Here is a 20,496-nt window from a genome sequence, read left to right on the forward strand (position 1 = left end):
AACAGTGTTTTAAGAACTGGTATATAAGGGAACTTGTAAGCCTGAAGGCATGTATTACTCTGTTTTATTCCAATTGCAACTAACACGGCCATAAAATTTTATGGCTAAATCTGTTACTGTCACCCAGGGGCAAGAAACAAGTAACAGTGATAACAGGTACTATGGTCAGGGCTATGCTAGGAAGATATACGCGACAGCTGAGCGTTGTTAAATCCAAGACAAAAAGTATGAGCAGCGTTTTACAGATTTTCAAATAGTGATCAAATAGTTAAGATTATAACAATATAAGATTAGACTCATTATAACCTCTGTGTAGGCTCTGAAGGTTCGTGTCCTGTCTAGAAGCTGGGGAGGGTTTTATCTTAAGTTCATCAATCGGTTTCCTCCAAAAGCCTGTCCAGGTCATTTCAGTAAATTATTCAGACACACATCATGGAGACAGTAAGGGCTTTACTTGCACAGAACAAGAAATCAATACCACTGTTGTGTCTATTAAAAAGACATACTCCTTTACAGGTGAGTTCATAAGACAATCTTTATCCCCAAACCTCTGGATTGAAGCCTACAAATGAAATGTGTGTTATTGCTTTCTTCAACATCTAGAGGTGCATCCTTAAAAGCAAACTCTGACTATGATGTACGAGTTCATTCATGGAATAAGGTTATGAGCCACATCCCCATCACCCTTCCTTCCTCCTGTTTTTCTCAATGTTATAACAAAAGTGAAAAAATATCACTACATACAGCAAAATACAAAATTGAACATGTCCATTGATCATCAATTGGGTTCTCTTAGTATTCCAGACAGGAAAATACAATCCATGAGTTGACAGCAAAGAAAACATTCTGCATCATTTGTTACAACTCACAAATGGTTTCCTGTTACTACAGCAATTAAGGCAGGAAAGGATGCTGACTTGTGCAGTGCTAAATATAAACTTGGCTGTCAGCCCGTTCAGTCACATGCACACAAGAAGAGAAAGCTGAGCAAAGCACTAGTAAGAGATGAATAGACAGAGGACATGATAGAATAATCTCTCGACTACCCCTGAAAAGATAACTATGTCCGAACAAATATCCTGCATAAATACAAATAGAACATTAGAGATATTTTTTTATACTCTCTGTAACACTGTAGAAAATTACACAGTAATCGTGTTTCATCTCCCTCCCTGAAAAACTTCAAAGCAGCAGAAGAGATTATCATCTTTATTTGAAGCTATTGCTATATCTACTGGATCAAGCGTTGAACAAGCTTTGCAGGAGTGATGTTTGCTCCCTGGCATCAGCCAACAAATTCCGTCCAGAACAAAACCCAGGAGTGATTTTGGGCATAGCTCATTCCTGGGATCCCCCTCTGAGCAGGTGGGTAGCCTGGACATATGGGCCCCAGTACAAATCCAGGGCTGAATGTCAGGTACAATGGATGCAGCCAGCCTGCTCCAAAGGGGAAAAAAAAAACAACAACAAACAAACATGATCAGGAATACAACTCCTCTGCAGCACCTCATTTAGTGGCCAGTACTTACTCCCTAGAATGGATGCATTTAGCAACACAAATGTACATTATTTCTCACCAGATGCAGGATAGTCTAGGTTTAAATATCATAGAATTTAATTTCAACTTATCTGCAGTGCCTACTGGATGTTCAACATCAAATACTGTGAGTGTACAACATTCCCATCATTTTGAAGATGTTTAACAAAACAGAGACCTAAAGGTGGAAACCCTGCCTAGAAATCTAGGAGAAAGCATAAAATGCAAATAGGTAGGTATCTAGAGACTCAGATCACTGTCTTCATCATTAAGAACTTTTTTTTCCCCCAAGCTAATCCAATTCTCTATCAGTACCTTATAAAGGTCAGCCTTTCATTTCCACTCAAGCAGGTTCATACCAAAATAAGATTTGCAGTGGTTTGCTCAACAAAGTCTCAAACCACAGTTGAAAAAAATTAGAAATAAGATGCTTGCTTGCCTCAAGATTCAAGGGGGTTAATCAGCTAAAACGATGACAATGCAAAAGGACTTACAGTTTGTAATAGAGATGCAGGGTAAGGATAGAAATACAGAGTTTGAGCTGTCTCCTTCAGAGGGAAACGGAAAATATCAGAAAAACAGCTGAAGTGTTAGTATTAAAATGCCAGAAACACGATAACATTGATAGGAAACTGAACCAGAAAGATAATGTGGTGTCCTGATCTGTGCGATCTGGAAGTGAATAGTTATACAACAGAAATATAAAAAATAAGAACGTAGTTGAGCGCTGCCAAGAAATAAACTGGCTGCAGCAATTCCCTGAATGGAGTGAGCAATCCACAGAGTCAAAATTCTCTGCCTCAAAAAAAACGACGTAATATCCTTCATCCCGAATAGAGGTTGGCTCTTCTTTCCCTTCTCACCCTCTCCACTTCAATGCTCAGGGACTGCAATGAGCTCCCAGGAGCTAGAGGAGGGACACTTTCCAACGGCACAGCAAACTATCTTCAGATGAACAAATCTTCCCCTGCAATTATTAAAACCTTCTCTACTAGCTATGGAAAAAGACAGGATAAGTACTTCGGACTAACATTTGAGCAGAATTAATCTCATCCAAATATACTCATAGAATCATAGAATGGTTAGGGTTGGAAGGGACCTCAAAGATCATCTAGTTCCAACCCCCCGGCCATGGACAGGGAAACCCTCCACTACACCAGGTTGCCCAAAGCCTCATCCCACCTGGCCTTGAACACTTCCAGGGATGGGGCATCCACAACTTCTCTGGGCAACCTGTTTCAGTGTTTCACCACCCTCTGAGTGAAAAATTTCTTCCTTATATCTAATCTAAATCTCCTCCCTTTCAATTTAAATCCATTGCCCCTTGTCCTATCACTATATGCCCTTATAAAAAGTCCCTCTCCAGCTTTCCTGTAGGCCCTCTTTAAGTACTGGGAGGCTGCAATAAGATCACCCCGGAGCCTTCTCTTCTCCAGGCTGAACAGCCCCAACTCTCAGCCTGTCTTCATAGCAGAGGTGCTCCAGCCCTCGGATCATCTCCATGGCCCTCCTCTGGATCCGCTCCAGCTGAATGCAGTATTCCAGGTGGGGTCTTATCTAACTGTGTTTCAGTAAGATGAGGTGTTGGCACTTCTCTGTCAGCACTTGATTTTTTTGGGAGGCCCCTCTGGTTCATGGTAACCATCTACCAAGCATTTCACCATTTTGCAGTTGAGCGGAGCAGCAGTCCAGCCACAGTGCTGAGCTGGAAACAAGATCATAGTATCTAAGAATGATTCGGGTGTGGGATCAGGTTTTCGGCTGTCCTCTGCAGCAGGTTCAGGTAAGAGGATAAGCAAAGCAGCTCTGTGGGATACCACAAAAGATCGGTTAACAAGAATAATCAGAGCTCTGCACACAACCAAAGAGATCAGATCTAGCAGAGAGATTTCATCGCCTTTAGATAGAGCAGTGTTAGGCATCACTGATGCCTACGCATGAGCGCTCATGAAATATCTAGGGATTTATATATACAATTATAGTATCCTTTATTTAAGGATGTTCCCCTCAGGCCCTGTTTTTAAAAAGAAATCTGAGAAGGTGGCAGAAGATGAGTTTGTTTATTCCCCTCCTCTCCCTTATGCCCTTCTCCTGCCCTGACCAAAACCACACTTGTTTCCACAGGAGGAAGGTAATTTATGAAGAACAGGGAGCAGCATTGGCTTTCAAGCCCAGGGCCATGATCTGGTGCTCGCAGCCAGCAGCACAGCCCCTTGGGAGGACAAAGCTGACTGACGACAGACTGCGCAGCACCCAAGGAAACCAGGACACTTCTTCCTCTGCTGTCCTAGCACAAAATTGAGTGTATTCATAACACGGGGGGCTTATGCCTTGTGGCAGATGGAGCGGACCAGGTCCACACCGTACTCACTGGCTTTTTTCGACATACTTGCTGTTTACAAGGTTCTTGATAATAACCAAGTCACTCTTCCTCGTTTCAAAGAGATGCTTACTGTAAGAGCAAACCCAGCACTGACAACAGCAGTGCTTCCCACAGTCCCTGGTACCAGCAGCACCAGCACCTGTACTCAGTCAGCAGCAACAATCCTCCCAACAACCAACACCATGCACAGGCAGTTACAGCAGTGCAGGAACGCCAGGAGGGCAACCAGTAAACTCAATGGGTTTGGTGGGAGGGTTCCCCCTCCCCCTTTAAGAGAACTCTGCTATGATCTTTACAGAGAACTGAAGACAAGCTGCTATTAAATCACATACCACTAAGTATCAGCCCTTTCTCAAGCAGAAAGTTTCATTCCCTGCCTGAGGACAACCTTGGAAGCAAGTTGAGACTGCAGAAATAAGCTGCTCTCTGAAATAATTTTAAATGCATATAGAGTTCATTGCTTTTCATCTGTCTTACAATTAAGGCAGCTACGCAGAATGAGAAAGATGGAGAGGAGAGATAAATTGAATGATGTGCAAACATTCTGTTACAGATTCACAGCAAGTGTAATTCCATTCCTACTAATTTTTCACTGCTTTGGGCAATAAAGACAAAACCCAACCCAACCCATTCTACGATTTTATTCATACCTGTCAGCAAAAGAGAACACCATAAGAAACCACTGAGTATTTAAGTTCCAGCCAGAAATTACACTGAGATACCTCTCTCTATGAATTCCTACTGAATTCTGAATGCAGTAGCAATGAAGCTACTCTTAACCTACTGCTAGAAGTAGCACAGTAGATTCATCACTTGGGTACCTATCTTCTTCCCTTCACCACGTAACTTGGCAAAGCCTCTGGCTGCCTTTGTGAAACTGGTCAGACTTCAACATCTGACTGCACAGTTGTGATAGTTTGATGTGTGGGGGGGGGTGTTCTGGTGGCAGGGGAGGGGATTTGCTCCCTGTGCCACCAGATCTGAGTCCCATCCCCCCCCCGGGGGGTTGAGCCAAATTGGCGCCTCTGCGAATTGCCCTATTTAAGTTGAGACAAAGGGGCGGGAAGGGGCTTTTTGCTCAGGAGCGAGGAGGGAGCAGGAGGGCGCTGCCCTCGCTCCCGGCTGGGCGGCTGCCCGGGCCCGGGCCGGCGCCATGTGCTCAAGATGGCGCCGGGGGAGCCGCATGGGGGACTCGGTAAGCGCCCCACTCCCGGGGTGCCCGCCAGGCCGAGCTTCCCCAGAGAGGATTAATATCTAAGAGAAGACAACCACAACGACCGGGTCAGCAAAGATGGAGCAGGAGGAGGTGTACTGAAGCTGAGGCTTCCCTTGCAAATCGGTGTGAGATGGCAGGCGGCCCCCCTGCAGCCAGGGTGTACTCGGCGGAGCAGCGACCCACTCGTGGCCCGTGGAGAAACCCACGTCGGGAAGGAGATGCCTGAGCCCAGGAGAGGTCGTGGAGCAGGGGGTGCGCGACCAGGTACTGTTGATAATGGGGCATGGAATGCACGACGAGGTCGTGGAGGCATCTGGAGACCGTGGGACGACCCACGCCGACACGAGTGGCAGCAGCTCCCTAAGAGGCCGAGACTGGTAAAGCCCAAACTGGTGCGATCCATGGGGAGGATTGCAATCCTGCGGGCAGGACTTACTTTGGAAAAGTTTGGGGACTTTTTCTTTGTGAGTAGGGGATCCACCGAAGCAAGGGAAAAATGGTGTAAAGACTCCTCCTCCTTTAAGAAAGGAGCGGCAGTGAACAACATGGATGAACTGACCTGTACTCCCCCATTCCCTGTCTCCCTGCGCCGCTGGGGGGAAGGCAGAGCCAGGAACGAAAGGAAAATAGGGGGTGGGGAGGTGTTGTTTTAAGATCTGGCCTTGTTTTCTCTTTCTCCTCTCAAGTAACCGGTTTCGTCCCCTTTTGTCTTTTGTTAAGTAACTGTTAATAAATTGTTCCGGTTTATGAAGAAAGCCTGAGTCATGTTTTGCCCGAGACCATGTTTGGTGGGTGCTCCCTTTTCGGTTCTTGTCTCGACCCTCAGTCCAAAAACCACGACAACAGTCAAAGCCAAGCTGCAACATCAGCTATCTTTGGCAAACGGCTGAAGGAATTAATGTTATATGATATAATGTAAAAATAGATAAAATATGCTTTACATGGAATTTGACCTCAAAACGTTTTCTTTTGGCTTTTTATGTTATAAGAATATGGAATATCTACTGTGTTGTTACGTAGCCACATTATTTAGTAATTTATTCTGCACATGAATTTTAAGTTCTACTAAAAAAATCCACTCTATTCATGAAAATGATCTGAAATCACTAAGATAGTTGATTTTTTAAACAAAGTCATATAAATAAGGAGACTCAGAGGACAAACACTACTGTGCTCTACCCTTCCTGTAAGTGAACAGTTCTAAGTTCACTTTTAACTCCTTCAAGCAACTGTCTTTATTCTGCAAAATCAAAAAAAAAGGAAAATTCTTTTGGTCAGTGTTTTGGCAGCCTCCAAGACGCATGAGTCTTCGCTCGGGAGGATTAACTAGCTCAGTGCAAGTGCATCTCCACAGCTTCCAACTGCAGAGCTAATGCAAGCTTCAGCCCACGTCGCACCACTGCAAGTCACAGCTGTGCACTTGCTCCGTCCAAAGCTGCTGCGGAACCTCTGCTCTATGAAGTACTACATGCACATCTGGTCTGTTTATTTAATCCCAATGTTGCTTGATTTTCCTGGGAAACTACACAATGCCAGTTTATGAAAGACTGAGATCCACCACTTAGCCGAGTCTGCGTTTTTTCAAACTTTGCATGTTTGGAAATGAGTAGCACTGCAGAAATAAGCTTCTCTCTGAAATAATTTTAAATACATATAGACTTAATCACTTTTCACCTGTCTCAGAATTAAGACAGCTACCCAGAAGGAGAGACACAGAGCAGACACAAACTGAATGATGTTCCCCTTTTTCACTACCTTTTTTTACTTTTGTCACAATTTCACTCTGAGTATGCAGCAGACTCCTGTGAGCCCTGAAATTACATGCTCCACCTCCAGTTCTGCTAATCGGCTTGAGAATTATTAAGTCACAAACACAAACCCACATCTGAATCCAAGGTTTTCTACACACATAAGACTGTTTTATTTTCTACAGGGGAGGAAATATGGAATCTAATCTAACACTTTTCCCCTTGGCAGTGGAAAGCATGCTGTGGCACTAGTGTATTGCCTGCATCAGTGACATACTTGTCATGCCAATATTTACTGGGGACTCAAATTAAATTTGCCCTCCCACTATTTGTTTCATGCTGTGCAATGGGGGCTGACCTCCATGCACCTCCAGCTTCCTTCCCTCCCTCATTCTCATCTGCTTCTCCAAAATGTGGGCACTGTTACACAGCCTTCTTACACAGCAGCAAGGAAGGGGATGGAGCCAGGCTGAGGATACCTTTTGCAGTGCTGAAGCAAAATGCTGTGCTACGGGGGGCAGCCACTGATCCCAGGAGGAATAACCCTGGATAAAGAGCCAGAGGAAGGAAGAAGAGAAACAGCTCCCTACCTAGTCAGAAGACAAATTCTGAGGTCAAAAATGGTCCTGAATATAATTGCAAGTACTTGACAATACTAAAAAAGTAACCTGGGAGATCAGAACAGTATCACTCACTAGTGCAGGTCACCACATGTGCTGTTAGTGGCACAGAGGGATCCCAGAACGAACTCCCACCTGAGGCACAAAAACCCTCATGACACTTCCCATGAGAAAACCAGAAAGACAGAACCTTAGGTCAAATACAAAACCGCACCTTGAAGAGATCTAAAGTCAGGTTGCTGCTACAAGGGGTGATTGGATACTTTTCCTCCTGTTTCTCAATTCCCTCCTGGTCATATATGAGACTCTTCCTTTATTCTAGCACTTGTGCTCAGGCCAGGCCTAGAAAACAGCAGTGCTAGAATGGAAAGCAGGAACAGGACTGCACACCCAGAGGTGTCTGGGGCAGGGTGGATGAGAATGGGACACTCCCTTTGCAACAACCTGGGTGAAGCCAACAGCAAATCCACACCCTCACTGACAAGTCACATCTACTACGCATCAGCTCATCCACAGCTCATCTGCGCACACTCTTATCCCTCAGTGGGGAAGCCATCTGAATGTTTTTCCTCCATGACTGGGAAAGAATAATTAAAGTGAGCTTTTTTTTTTTTAATGGAGCTTTTACATAAGGTTAGACATAAATGGCAGTAAAACTCAGCCATAGTAGTCTCCAACTGCAAAAACGGAAATAAGCAGCATCTGGAAACAAGGCTGATATGATAGGTTCCTAGCATCCAACCCAGAGAAGGACACCAATAGCGAAAGCACTAAAATCCAAAGACTTTTTCTGTTCTTTCTGATAAACCAGATCTAATAAATGAGTAAACAATAAGTTAGATGCATTTCCCACTGGAACCAGTCATCTTCGACATGGGCCATTTGTGCTGTATCACAATCACACCCACACCCTTGTTATGTTCCTTCTGTTCAGGGAGAGGGACACAGCATCCTAAGAAGACAGTCCAACATTTTTAAGAGGTCATCAGGCTGATTATTTATAACACCACTGCCACTTTTGCAGCTACCTATTTACTTTGATTTTATTTTACTTCATGAAATACCATAAAATAGGTAATAGGAAAATAGGTGCTGCGGAGGAGGATTTCAAGCTGCTCTTCCATCTCTTCTCTCCAGCAAAAATCTTTATTTACTAGGCAAGATGGCAGTGGATTCAGTTGGCAATTCTTACATCTCTTCATCTTCAACAAAACAGTTAATTTTACAGTTGTAACATTATATCTTTACTTGTGCTTTGTAAAAATCAGCCTGCTGCCAGCACTTGATGAAGCAAAGAAACAGGTGGATTGAAAGGCTATTTGCAATCCAAAAATACAAGCTGATGGTATTTAAAAGAGCAGCTGGCTGAAGAAATCAGTTTGTTCCATACACATTTCTCTCCAGTCTTCCATGAAAACCAATAAAGCCAATAAACCACAATTTCTGCCCATTCAGATTGCCATGAAAGATAGGATAATATCCTAATGGAGACTGATGATTCATACTCTTAGTGTAAAGATGAGTTATAGTGAACCAGCCAGCAGTAAGGGATGGGTCACTGCATAGAGCCAAAAGCTATCACCATCAAATAACTGAAAGCCATGAACAAAACCACCTTATTGTAACAGCACAATAACCAGAAACTGATGACGTCTAAAAAAAATGCAGCAGGTCAAAATGCAACAATTACCTGTTGGTTCACAATAAGCATTTGGACTTGGAGAAAATACCAGAGTTTTGTGGCGATAAAACTTTACATATATCAGCACACCCTGAAGCAGAGGCCTCTGTCCATGGCATGGACAAGAATCACTTACCATGCCCCATGTCTCCTCCTAACCCTGCCTGAAGGCTTTCCAGAAAGTTTTGAAAGAATTGCCAGTGTCCAGCCGACAGGGCCCAGACTACCTCTGAGAAGTGAGCTTTGGGAACCAAAGCCAGGGCCACAGGTGAGACCCATGTCTCTGGCTCCTCTCAGTTCAAGTTGGCCTCACGGTAGAAGTCTTTTTCTCTCCATTTTTTCCATTCTTTTTGAAATTAAAAAAAGATTTTTTCAAGGCTTCATCTTTCCCCCAGGTCATGCAAGAGCCTTTCAACAGGATCGCTGCCAAGCAGTAAGGCAACTTTTAATTCTGGAAATGCCTATGATCCTATATGACATCTTAAAAGCTACAAAGTATTTAGCAAGCATGCTGAGGAAAGGTTTTATCCCTGGGTACAAGCAGCAGGAGAGAATAAAACAAGTCACTTGCTCCTTACATCTGCTTTAACACGATAGCAGAGTTGATACAGAACATGCCCCACCTCTGAACACATAATGTTGTAGTCTTCAAATAGGTTCCTATTTGCTCTTTTTATTATCTAGAGAGAAACGTGTAAGTTAAAGAAAATGACCTGTTGGAACTTGCCAAAAGCTAAAGCATGTCAGTTTGTCAAAAAGAAATTAAAAAAAAAACCCCAAGAATACCTAAAAAGAAATTAACAAGATGAGCTCATTACACACAAATGGGAACTGGCAAATGATGCAGCAAAAAAGTAGTAAGTATCTGTATCTATTATGGCTGCTAGGGTGGATATTTTGTTAATAATTAAGATACAAATAGCTAAGAATCCAAAGTAAATGAACACTGGAAAAAACAGCTATGATTTTATATCCCATAGGTTTGAATGAAATACGCACTGTGCTGGGTTAAAAACGGTATTTTGTGGGCTCTGCCTTAAAAAGCTCCTGGTGTTCCAGAGGAAGCAAGGATTTGGTTTCGGGCATGGGTTAGTCACATCCCAAAAATTCCAAGGGGCAGTTTAGATGTTAAAGGAAGTTCTCACACACAGCAACAAACCAGAAACAAGAACAAGTGCTTTCAGGTTTTTGAAACAACACCATGCTAATTTAAGAAGAAAAAAAAGGGAGGGAGGGCAGCACAAGACAGCTCATGCACAAGTCCAGCTTTCCCCAATATGAGCCACTTCTTTATCAGCAAAAAATAAAATAAATAAATAAACAGTACCAGAGAGATCCAAGACAGCTTCCTTAAGTACTCTGTTTGCATGATATACTTATCTCATTTTTCCATGTACTTTTTAGAAAAGATTTTCTCCCAGAGACACCAGTTGCCTCTGTAGTTCCATATTTGGATTGATTAAATAATAAATAAGGCTGACTAAAGCAAAGAGTCTCCAGCTGAATAAGCAAGCTTTAAAAAAATTTCTTTCTTAGAGAAACCGGTAACTTAATTTTATTTTAATTTAGATTACATACCAAAAAAGTACCTCTGTGTTCACAGGATAAACATGATCCACTTCATTCATGTCTATTACATGGAGAGCTAAGTGTTTCTAACCTATCACTCTGAAAGTTTTAAGTTGCATTATAAGTAAAAGTTGCGTTTCAAGTGATCTTTCCTAAAGACCCAAATCAAAAGCACCCCTTGTACCAGACAAGACAGCTAAAAAAAAAAAAAATCTGTTTCCTGATAACCACAAAATGTATTATTTTACACAAGATACATACAGTTGAAGAACAATGGCTCCAGGTTTAGATATTTTTTAAAAACCCATGATTTAAAAAATACTCATGCATGACAACTATTTTGCACATATCACACGCTTAAACACATGCAAAAGATGGAAAACATTTTAATTGGAGTAATCTTCTATTTTACCTTTTCTAGAACATTAATTTCAGGGAAGGGCAAAGGCAGCTAACTAATTATTATTTTTTTAACAGTAATACTAATTCTGCATTATGTTCGGACTATGTAATTTAATGCATAGCACTTTCCTAGGAAACGGCAAAAGTTAGATGACGCTGAGCTTCCCCATGTAAATGAAGTTGTTTCACAGTCCAAAATCTCTGGTCAAGTATTACCTAGAAACTATGGTACAGCTGAGGAGAGTTTCTGCAAGATCAGGACTGAAACACTTCTTCAGTCACATTAAGAGTAAGTTCACGAAGTATTACAGGTGTCATTGAAATTCTTGAGAAAGGCTTTATAGCAATATAAATAAACAAAAATTGTGCACTTTTATTTATTGTAGCAATACATGCCAACTGCATCAACCAAGCAAGCGGAAAGTCTGTCGAACCAGCAGCCTGTTGGCCTTATGCAATGCCACAAACACACTTTTTTGTTCATGGTTTTTTTTTACTGTACCAAAAGTACTGGTCGTCTCTGCTGATACTACCTCCTTTGCTGGCTTCTCAAATGGTACCAGTGGTTTAGGATACCTGGATGCTACAAGTTTTCAAAAGCAAGACAGCAATAAGTCATTATTTAAAATCTTCCAATCCACACTGGTGTACCCACCAGCAAGGAAAGAGCCTTTACAAACGCTAAGACGACTGGATTTCTCTAGGTCTTGCACCAATTCCACTCGAGTATCTGCAGGTCCTCCACAAAAACATATAACAAAGTTTCTGCATTTAAACAGAGAACTCAGACTAGATCCTGCTTTAAGTTAAGGAGCAAGTAAGATTTCAGAATACGGAAGAAAACCAAACCACAAGAGTAAAACCATCTAATACTTAAGTAACACATGCATGGCTCTGTCCCAAAGTACCATCTACATTAGCACGAATAGAACAAGCCTCACAAATGGAGTTTAAAATACAGTACTAGCAAATCTATTCAAAGTTAAAATTTTATGAAAGTTTTTCTATATAGTTAACGTTTCCATAAGATACTATGCTGTATTAGGATGACAACACGATGAGAAATTCAACTTCCCCAAGCCACCCCAATTTGCAGTTTTGTTGTAACTTAAAAAGGAAGTCCAAATAAATCACATGCATCCAGCTGAACTAAAGCTTAAACACGAAAGAGCACTGCAATGAAGACATGCAATGTCTCATTGACCAATGCAACGCAGAAAGTGCTAGAATGAACAGTGAAAAAAGAGATTTTCTACTGCCTAAGAGTACGTTTTGAAGGTGAAATTTTGTTCACATGTTTCGCTTTGCGGATTTGGAATTTGGTTGTGGTTTTTGGGTTGGTTTGTTTGGGTTTGGTTGTTTGGGTTTTTTTTTTAATTACACTTTCACTTTTGAAAGGTTTCTTGAGGAATGAGGCATATCTCTCAATACAACTTCAGAAGTATTAAATCTCTTAACTGAGGCACTCTTAACTGCAGCACGCAGACCTTTCCATGCACTTTGTCAGCGTAACAGGCATCCACATTCTTGAGATAGGATGTAAGAAAAAAGAACATAAAAAAAATTTAACTAAATTTCATAAGTGAGAATCCAATCTAGGGATAAAAAGAGGGTGCAACTCTCAGCTCTACCTGTTACTCAAGAGTAGCTGCTGGGTTCCCTTGATCAACCAGCCTTATCCCTGGTCACAACATCTGCGTAACCACTGTGAGCTGTCAGCAGAGTGAGAATCCAGCTTTCCCTGGCCAGGCTCCGTCCCAGCTCCCTGAAGAGGGCAAAAGGCAGAGCCCTGCTCTTCAACAACGAGGCCTGGGAAAGCCACAGCAAGTTTATGCATTGAGTATTCCAGATATAGAAGAACATGACAGCTAAAGGGCTGAATGCAGCTTATGATTTCTCCCTCTCTTCACCAAGGCTTAAGAAAAATAGTGCCAGAGCAACTAGAGAAATACATAACTCTTATTCTTTCCCCCCACTCTTGGCTAAATGGTATCAATTCCAAGTAAATGGACAGGATTTAATATTAGCCTTAACTAACACTTAGGGTTCAAAGTATTTTATAATAAACACAGGTAATAAAATACTTGGCATTACATAGATGACCACCATATGAAAACAGAACAGTTCCATCTGTAGATTTTGAAGAAAATGATCAGTAGAGTCTGTGTAGCACTCTTCCTTCTGCACTCTGCCTTCATGAGAGGGCTCGATGATTTTGGAGAGAAAAAAGCTTCAGAAGCAAAAGCAGAAGTAGTACATGTTTCCATCTGACACCTAATATTCCCTTCTCCACTGAGTACTTTTGACTCAGCAGTGAGACTAGCAGTAGTCCTGGTGTATGCTGTGCTGGTCTCAGCACACAAAGGGACTGCACACATGCAGACAGGCTGGTCAGAGTTTGTCATTTTACCAGCTTGATGTGGCACTTCAAACCTACAAATTAGACACTTGCCAGCAGTCTACCAGAAGACCTTTTCCTAGAACAATTAAACACTGGAGTTAAAAACCAATTTATTGACTTAGGTCATAGTAAGGGAGAGGCAGATGATCTTTCTCCACACACAGCTCAGAAGTTCACCTGTGTACATTGGGCTTTTAGAGGACAGAGGGAGAAAGAATCCTCTCCCCAGGTGCCATTGTACCTGCCAAAGCACACCAGCTCCTCCTCCTCCCCGCTCAGCAGGCTAGGTGTCCTCCTGAGAAACCTCACAGTTCCACCATGAAATCACTCTCTAAACAAGAGCCAACTCCATCAAAGAGCATGGAATCATGCTTTGTTGTGTTAACACAGATTAAGTTCTACCAAAAAGAGGTACTAAAAGCCGAGTGGTATCTAAACCACAACAGCAGATGAACTGCTTTGTTTGTATTAGCAAGAAGTGTCTGACTCGCACAACAAAAGGAATCTTTTTCATAGGACATCATGTTTGGAGTGTCTGAAAACCTCAGTGAAATCAGTTTGTCTGATGCCATTTGCAATCTTATAAATTAACTTCTCTTTTTAAAGTTGTAGCAGCAGGCTAGTTGCAGCTACTAGGCTCTAACACTAAGCTATTCCAGTAAACTGAAGAGTTCATAAATTTAACACCAGATCATAAACCAGAGATGTTTCCTCTGACAGTAAAGTAAGATTTCACCCAACAATGGCTGCAAGTTTGCAAATTCCTACAAAAAGATCTTGGCTCAGCTGCCAGCCTTATTGAACGCATGGAGGTGGTGCCCTTTACCCACAGCACTAGCTTTTTTTTTTTCTTTTTTTTTTTCAACAGAGGAAAGGTGCAGTAAAACTTGAAGTTATGAATGTTTTTCCATCAGAACGCACCAGTTTGGTCAGATTATTTATTAAACCATGTATGGTATGACATACCAGTGCCTTCAAAGAGAATTTAGCTAGAGACTGCATTCTTCAAGACCTGCATATTAAAACAACAAAAGTAGCTGTCAAGACTGCATTGTTACTGGGGTTTTGCATGTTTTCCAGTTAATACACAACCTCAACAGGCAGCGAAACAAGCAATTACACTTCAGAAGGCCTTTTATTTAATGATCACATCACAAAGGCCTTCCATTTAAAATACAAAACACAACTTGGTGCTTTCAAGGAGCTGTGTTCAATGTACATACATCATACATTAAAATTATACATATTCTATATATCACATATACATAAAGATATATCTTGTATATTTTATGTGTATGTACACAAAGATGGGAAAAGAGGAATCATTCTCCCATCTTTGCAATAATAGATGGGAAAAGAATGCATTTTCTCACTACCAAGATCTGAGATTTCTTAGAGGCCCTAGATAGCCGTTGTGTTAGTATTATTAATGGAAAACGGTTACATCTGGGCTCAAGAACATTTTAACCCATCACAAATAAGAACAATAGTATCCTTAGAAGAAATAAAGACACAGAAGACATACTGAACCTAATATTTCTTATCTAAGCAAGTCAAACCCTTTAGTCTTTTCCTCCTCGTTACTGGGCTTGCTGCACTGCTTGGAAGTGCTTTCATGAATCGTTTCGTATCATACGCTGGAAACTAAGGGCAGAAAACCTGCATTTAAGCCCCTTAAGAAAGAAGTTACATCTCCTTTCTAATATCACTCTTATAATGAAAAATTGCTATAGAACATCAGAGGCATTAAATCATTCTCCACATTGCCAGTAAGATTTTTACACTTTCATCTCCACCATGCAAGAAATGAGCAACATGGAGGAGGATCTGACTGTTGCCAACAAAAACTCAGCCTTGATTATGGGCCACCACTTCCACAAACAGGAAAATAGAACTTTTACACTTAAAATGAAATGGCCTACTTTCTCATAGCTACAAAACACTGAAGTAGCAAGAAAAATGCAATATTTGTATTCAAGTACACATGCATCATCTACATCTAGTGTGGCTGCTTAGAAGAAACACAGCTGAAATTTAAAAACTCTGTTTCAAGCCTCCTCTTGGAAAAATGTGAGACATTATTCACCTTTCCAAGATTGGAAAGGAAAAAAAAATAAAGAAATAAAAGACTTAATGAAGAAGGAAAACTAAATCCAGGTGGGAAGGTTTTGCAGCTTTCTTCAAAAAAAGCAACTTAGTGATGTTTTGACTACATTTTAAGATAGTCAGGAAGATACACTTCTCAAAATATCTTCTGAGAACAATTCCATCAAGATTCAGTTTCATAGTCTTTCCCCCAGCTTCTCCTATGCAAAACCCATCTATTATTTCAACTCAGGCTCCTAGGTCAGCAAGCACAGCTTCACAGCCATCCTTTATCGCAAGCTCACAAACAGAGCTCTGTCTTCTGACTGAAGCACTGAAACAATCTCAGTAACAACGTCGTTTCAACAGCAGTTCTGGTTAAACTGTGTAAATCAACTGCCAGTGCTCGGCACCTGGAAGCTCTAAGCATCCAGACGTAAATGTCCAGGTAAGACAAGCTGATGGCAGGAACACATTCCAATCTACCCCGTCACAAACATCTCCCCATCTATGGATTTGTGACTAGAGTGCAAACAGATGTGTTAAGTTTCAAAAACACTTCAGAGACTCACCTAACTTACAGAGGTCATCGGCTACAACTCACCTACCTGAGGACTGTCCTTCAGCGTAGCAGCCGCAGCAATGGATGGGTTTCCCTGCAGCCTCTGCCATTAGCGGAGGCCACAGATAGTGTGTCCTGTCATACTTTGCGCTAGGGCGATTAGTTGATGGAACTGCATCCTTCTGGTGGTAGGCCTGGGAATGGGCTGAGGAACAGGCCCCATTTGGTTCTTGATGTGCCCAGGTCTCCCCATATTGCTGACAGCTTCCCCTAGCTGATATGGGGTCTGTTAGGGCACAGAAGAGGTAGTGAAGGAAGAAGGTCAAAACTTAACCCAATAAGGACTGCGTTAAGAAGGGTATGGACTAAGACCTCCCTTTCCATATAGAAGTATGAAAAGATCACAGGCACGAAACAAGCTTAAGCACAGTGGCAAAACTGCACAGGCATTTCATGATTGAGGAGAGACCGATTTTTCCAGACTCAAACAGGACACAGGAATTTACTCAGCAGGTAGACAAGTGAATTTGAAAGCTGCATTTCAATCACTTTCATTGGAAATCAACACAAGAGTAAAACTAGCAACCTCATCTAAAGGATCAGCTACAGCATGCTGCCACTGAATGAGAAGATCAAGAAGAAACACAATGTCTCTAAAACCATTTTATCCTAATTGAACTTATCAGTTGTAAAAATCAAGAGTTACACTAGTAGATTGGAGAAGGCACTTGGACCTAATTAGATCATTCCTACGCAGACACTAAACACAAGATAGTACTTAACCATTACAAAGCATGTTAAGCACAGAACATCAACGTCTAGCCCAGCCCAGAAATCATGTCGTTTTATGTCCAGTGCATCCTTTCTATACACTTTGTCTTCTTCTGGCACTCTTTGGTGTTAAGAGTGATGATACACATCCTACACTCCTCAAGAGCCTGGCTCTACGTTCACTGCCTTTCTTCACATAAAATCTGAATTCTGTCAATATCAATGCTCCACAGAAAACAGCTATGGGCAATCCATCTCACCCAGGGACTCCTGTCATTACTGTTCCCTTCCTTCATCCAGAGCAGCTCACATGCATGCACATCAAAGAGGATGCAGCCCTACGGTGGGTGCATCTAAAGAAAGCAGAGCACCTATTTTACCAGCACTGAATGATTTCTATGCCACATTTCCTCCCTTGTTCACGTCATTTTAGTTCTCTAGAATATCAGGGAACGTACACAGGGTACGCACTATAGTTCTAAGGCTTTCTTTCCCCCCCTCTAATTTTTATTCAACAGACTCACTAGAAATCCTTCTTGGATATGATTTTTCTTTTTCCACAATACATGAAGAAATATCATTTTTAAAGAGTTAAAAGCTGACAGCTTTTACCATGCTGCAGTCTGGTAAAGAAAAGAAATCATGAATGGAGCTGGCTAAAAGAAAAGGTTATTTTTGAAAAAGTCTTATCAAGCTACTAGTTGGGCAGATCAAGAACCTGACTCTAAGGACCGAGGTCTGATGGCATTACAACACTGTGCAGCCCTTATCTGCGAGACTACAAAGCCTACAACCGAGGTTTTGTCGAAACAATCTCTCCAGTAAGAACAATGCTCAGTTCCAGGCTCAAGCGAATTGCAGTTTCCACTAGTGCAATGAATTTGCATTTTACTAATAAGGTCCCATGCTGTAATGTCTCTAAACTCAAACTAATGCTTTTGTTACACTGTCCTCTAAATCCTGAATCATTAGAAAGTCACAGCATTTTACAGAAATAGACTTTCATATCATAGCTAACAGCAACTGAGCAACAAGATATTAAACAGGACCATCTGTTGAATTATCTCTGTATAAATCTCGAGACATTATGCTGATATGCACTTCAAAGTCTCATTTTGATATCCACAACACGATCCCCCACGTACACAGAAGCACTGCGAGCAGCCCAGTTTCACCTGAGCAAAAACTGCCGAGACAGAAACTCACACAAATACCTGAGGGCAAGAACCATTCAGAAGCTGAGAAGGGTTTATTTAGGAAGAATATTAGTTGTTAGTATTCAAAAGTTAGCGTCAACTTACAGCTCAAAACTTACTTCGTACTACGTTAGAAAACAAATACAACCGATCTACGCTCTGCAAAACAGCAGTGCTGCTCCTAAAATGAACGGTTTAAGTGAACTACTCTCGCTCTGACTAGAAGCACTAGTGTTTATATGAAAGTATGCTATGAACAGAAACAAAGAGGTACCTGAAAAGGTTCTGTCTCTTCACAAAAGCAGCGTTCCTATGTCTGATCCCTGGACCTGTACTCTGCCCACCAGAAGATTTCTTCCAGACGTGCTGAAGAGCCACAAGGCACAGAAATGCCCTTTGCAAGGGCACGCTACTATCAAAGTCACAAAGAGGCCTGGATCAAACAAACACTGATCTCTGAAGTGCCTGCTGTCATCTTTGTTGCAATAGGAACCGTTAATTACAACTAAGCGTCAGAAAGAGAAGCACCGAGGTTGTAATTAAGAGGATTTGGTTTTGTCAGATTTTTGATTTGTTTAAAGAAGCGCCAACTCGGCAAGAACAGTTGGATCAGACAAAAAAAAATCACCGGGAATTATTTTAATTGGTGTTGCATAGCACTATATTCAGAGTCACATCTATCAGCCTCCCCAGCAAACACACACCTTCCCGCACAAGAGCCAACGCTTCCAAGAAGCCATGCCGGCAGCTCTCTGTGCGGGGAAGTGCAATTCATGAATGAGCTCCCAGAGCAGCGGCAGCCCAGCGTCTCTCAGGAGGTCTGAAATCAATTTACTGCCGCACGAGTGTCAAAAGAATTTTAAGAGGGAGACTTTTCTTTACTCCCGTTCCGAAAAACGGCCACCCGCGCCCCTCCAAAACTCCTCCTGAGACGGCGAACACACCGAGGGTTTGGCACGGTGGGTCGTTCTAAGTTCTGAAGGTGCTGCAGATGCTTCTGGAACGTACATTTCAGGCTGTGTGCCTCGTTCATACCCGATTACGCTAAACCACACCGCCGTACACCTCTCGATGCCTCCTCGTCCTGCTGGAGTTTCCGACGCGCTCGGCCGCCCGAAGGAGTCGCTCAGGCGGAGCGGGAGGACCCGCCGCAACCGACGCCAAACTTCGGGGGCTCAGTCCCCGCACGGGCTCGGCCCCCCCCCGGCCACCGCTGCGGGGCCGCCCCCCGCCCGCCCTCAACGCGGCCCCGGGCGGGTGCCGTCCCTCAGGCCGCCGGGCCGGGCTCCGAGGGATCGCTGCTCACCTTGGGCGATGGCGATGGACTCGAAGCGGTGCAGCTCCCGCAGCAGGCAGCTCCGCTCGGTGGAGTGCAGGCTGTAGATGAAGTCGCGGGCCCCCTGCGCCGTGTTCAACGCCTCCATCGGCTCCTTCTTCGGGTGGGTGCCCAGCGCCCGCCCGGGAGGCGGCGACCCCCGCGGCAGAAGCAGCCCCTCGGCGCCGCCTCGCAGGCTGCCCAGGCGGCGGCGGCAGCAGCAGCGCGGCGGACCACGCAGCGAGCCCAGGCAGGTGGAGGGTGCGGCGGCGGCAGGGCCCCCGGCCGCCCCAGCAGCAGCGCCGCCCGGCCGAGCCACGCCGACATGGGGCAGGGGAAGGGCGCGGCGCTCGGGCCGCCAGAAACGCCGGCCGCGGAGTCCTCGGGCCGCGCTCCCGCGGCTCTTTCGCCGGGCCGGGGAATCCGCACCCAGTCACCGCCCCGCGGCCGCTCCCGCCAGCGGCGGCGGCGCCGCGCCCCGCCCCACACGCCGCGCCGCGCCGCTCGGGCCACCTCAGCCGCTGGCGCCCATGGCCCCGCGCCGGCGGCAGGGCGGGGCGCAGGGCGGCCGGCGGGGGGCGGCTCCGCGCAGGCGCAGGGCGGCGCAGGGCGGTGGCGGGCTCTGGCGCCGGCGCGGCGTCCGTCTCCCCCTCAGGGCGTCCAGGTCGCTGAGGGCCGCGGGGAGGGTGCGTACACCGGGGCATCGGGGCCGGGGTCGACGGCCCTCGCCCCGGTGGGGAGTTCGCCTGACAGCGGGGGCGTGACGGGCCAGGGCGCAGCCTGAGGGCGCGGCCGGTCTGAGGGGATTAGGGGAGCAGTGGGAGTTGAGCACGAAACCCCAGTGCCTGGCGGGGCTGCCTCCTGAGCTTCTGGTGTTACGTGTGTTGTTAAGGTACCTGTAAACCCACAGGACTGCTTCACTGCCGGGTCCAGAGGAGGCCACGGAGATGATCCGAGGGCTGGAGCACCTCTGCTGTGAACACAGGCTGAGAGAGTTGGGGCTGTTCAGC

The 20,496-nt window shown here is 44.0% G+C and overlaps 1 protein-coding gene across 1 annotated transcript in view; it reads right to left on the reverse strand.

Moving 5' to 3' along the window:
• TMEM65 (transmembrane protein 65) overlaps positions 1–19,600 on the reverse strand; it is a 35,445-nt gene extending 15,845 nt beyond the window's left edge. The window contains exon 1 of the mRNA XM_086608816.1: positions 19,478–19,600. Within this exon, the coding sequence (XP_086464942.1) occupies positions 19,478–19,595 (118 nt within the window). The 5' untranslated portion in view covers positions 19,596–19,600. The remainder of the gene's footprint in view (positions 1–19,477) is intronic.
• Between the last annotated feature and the right edge of the window lie 896 nt (positions 19,601–20,496).

Source organism: Tauraco erythrolophus, chromosome 3 (genome assembly GCF_009769465.1).
Source record: "Tauraco erythrolophus isolate bTauEry1 chromosome 3, bTauEry1.pri, whole genome shotgun sequence".
NCBI classification, from domain to species: Eukaryota; Metazoa; Chordata; class Aves; order Musophagiformes; family Musophagidae; genus Tauraco; species Tauraco erythrolophus.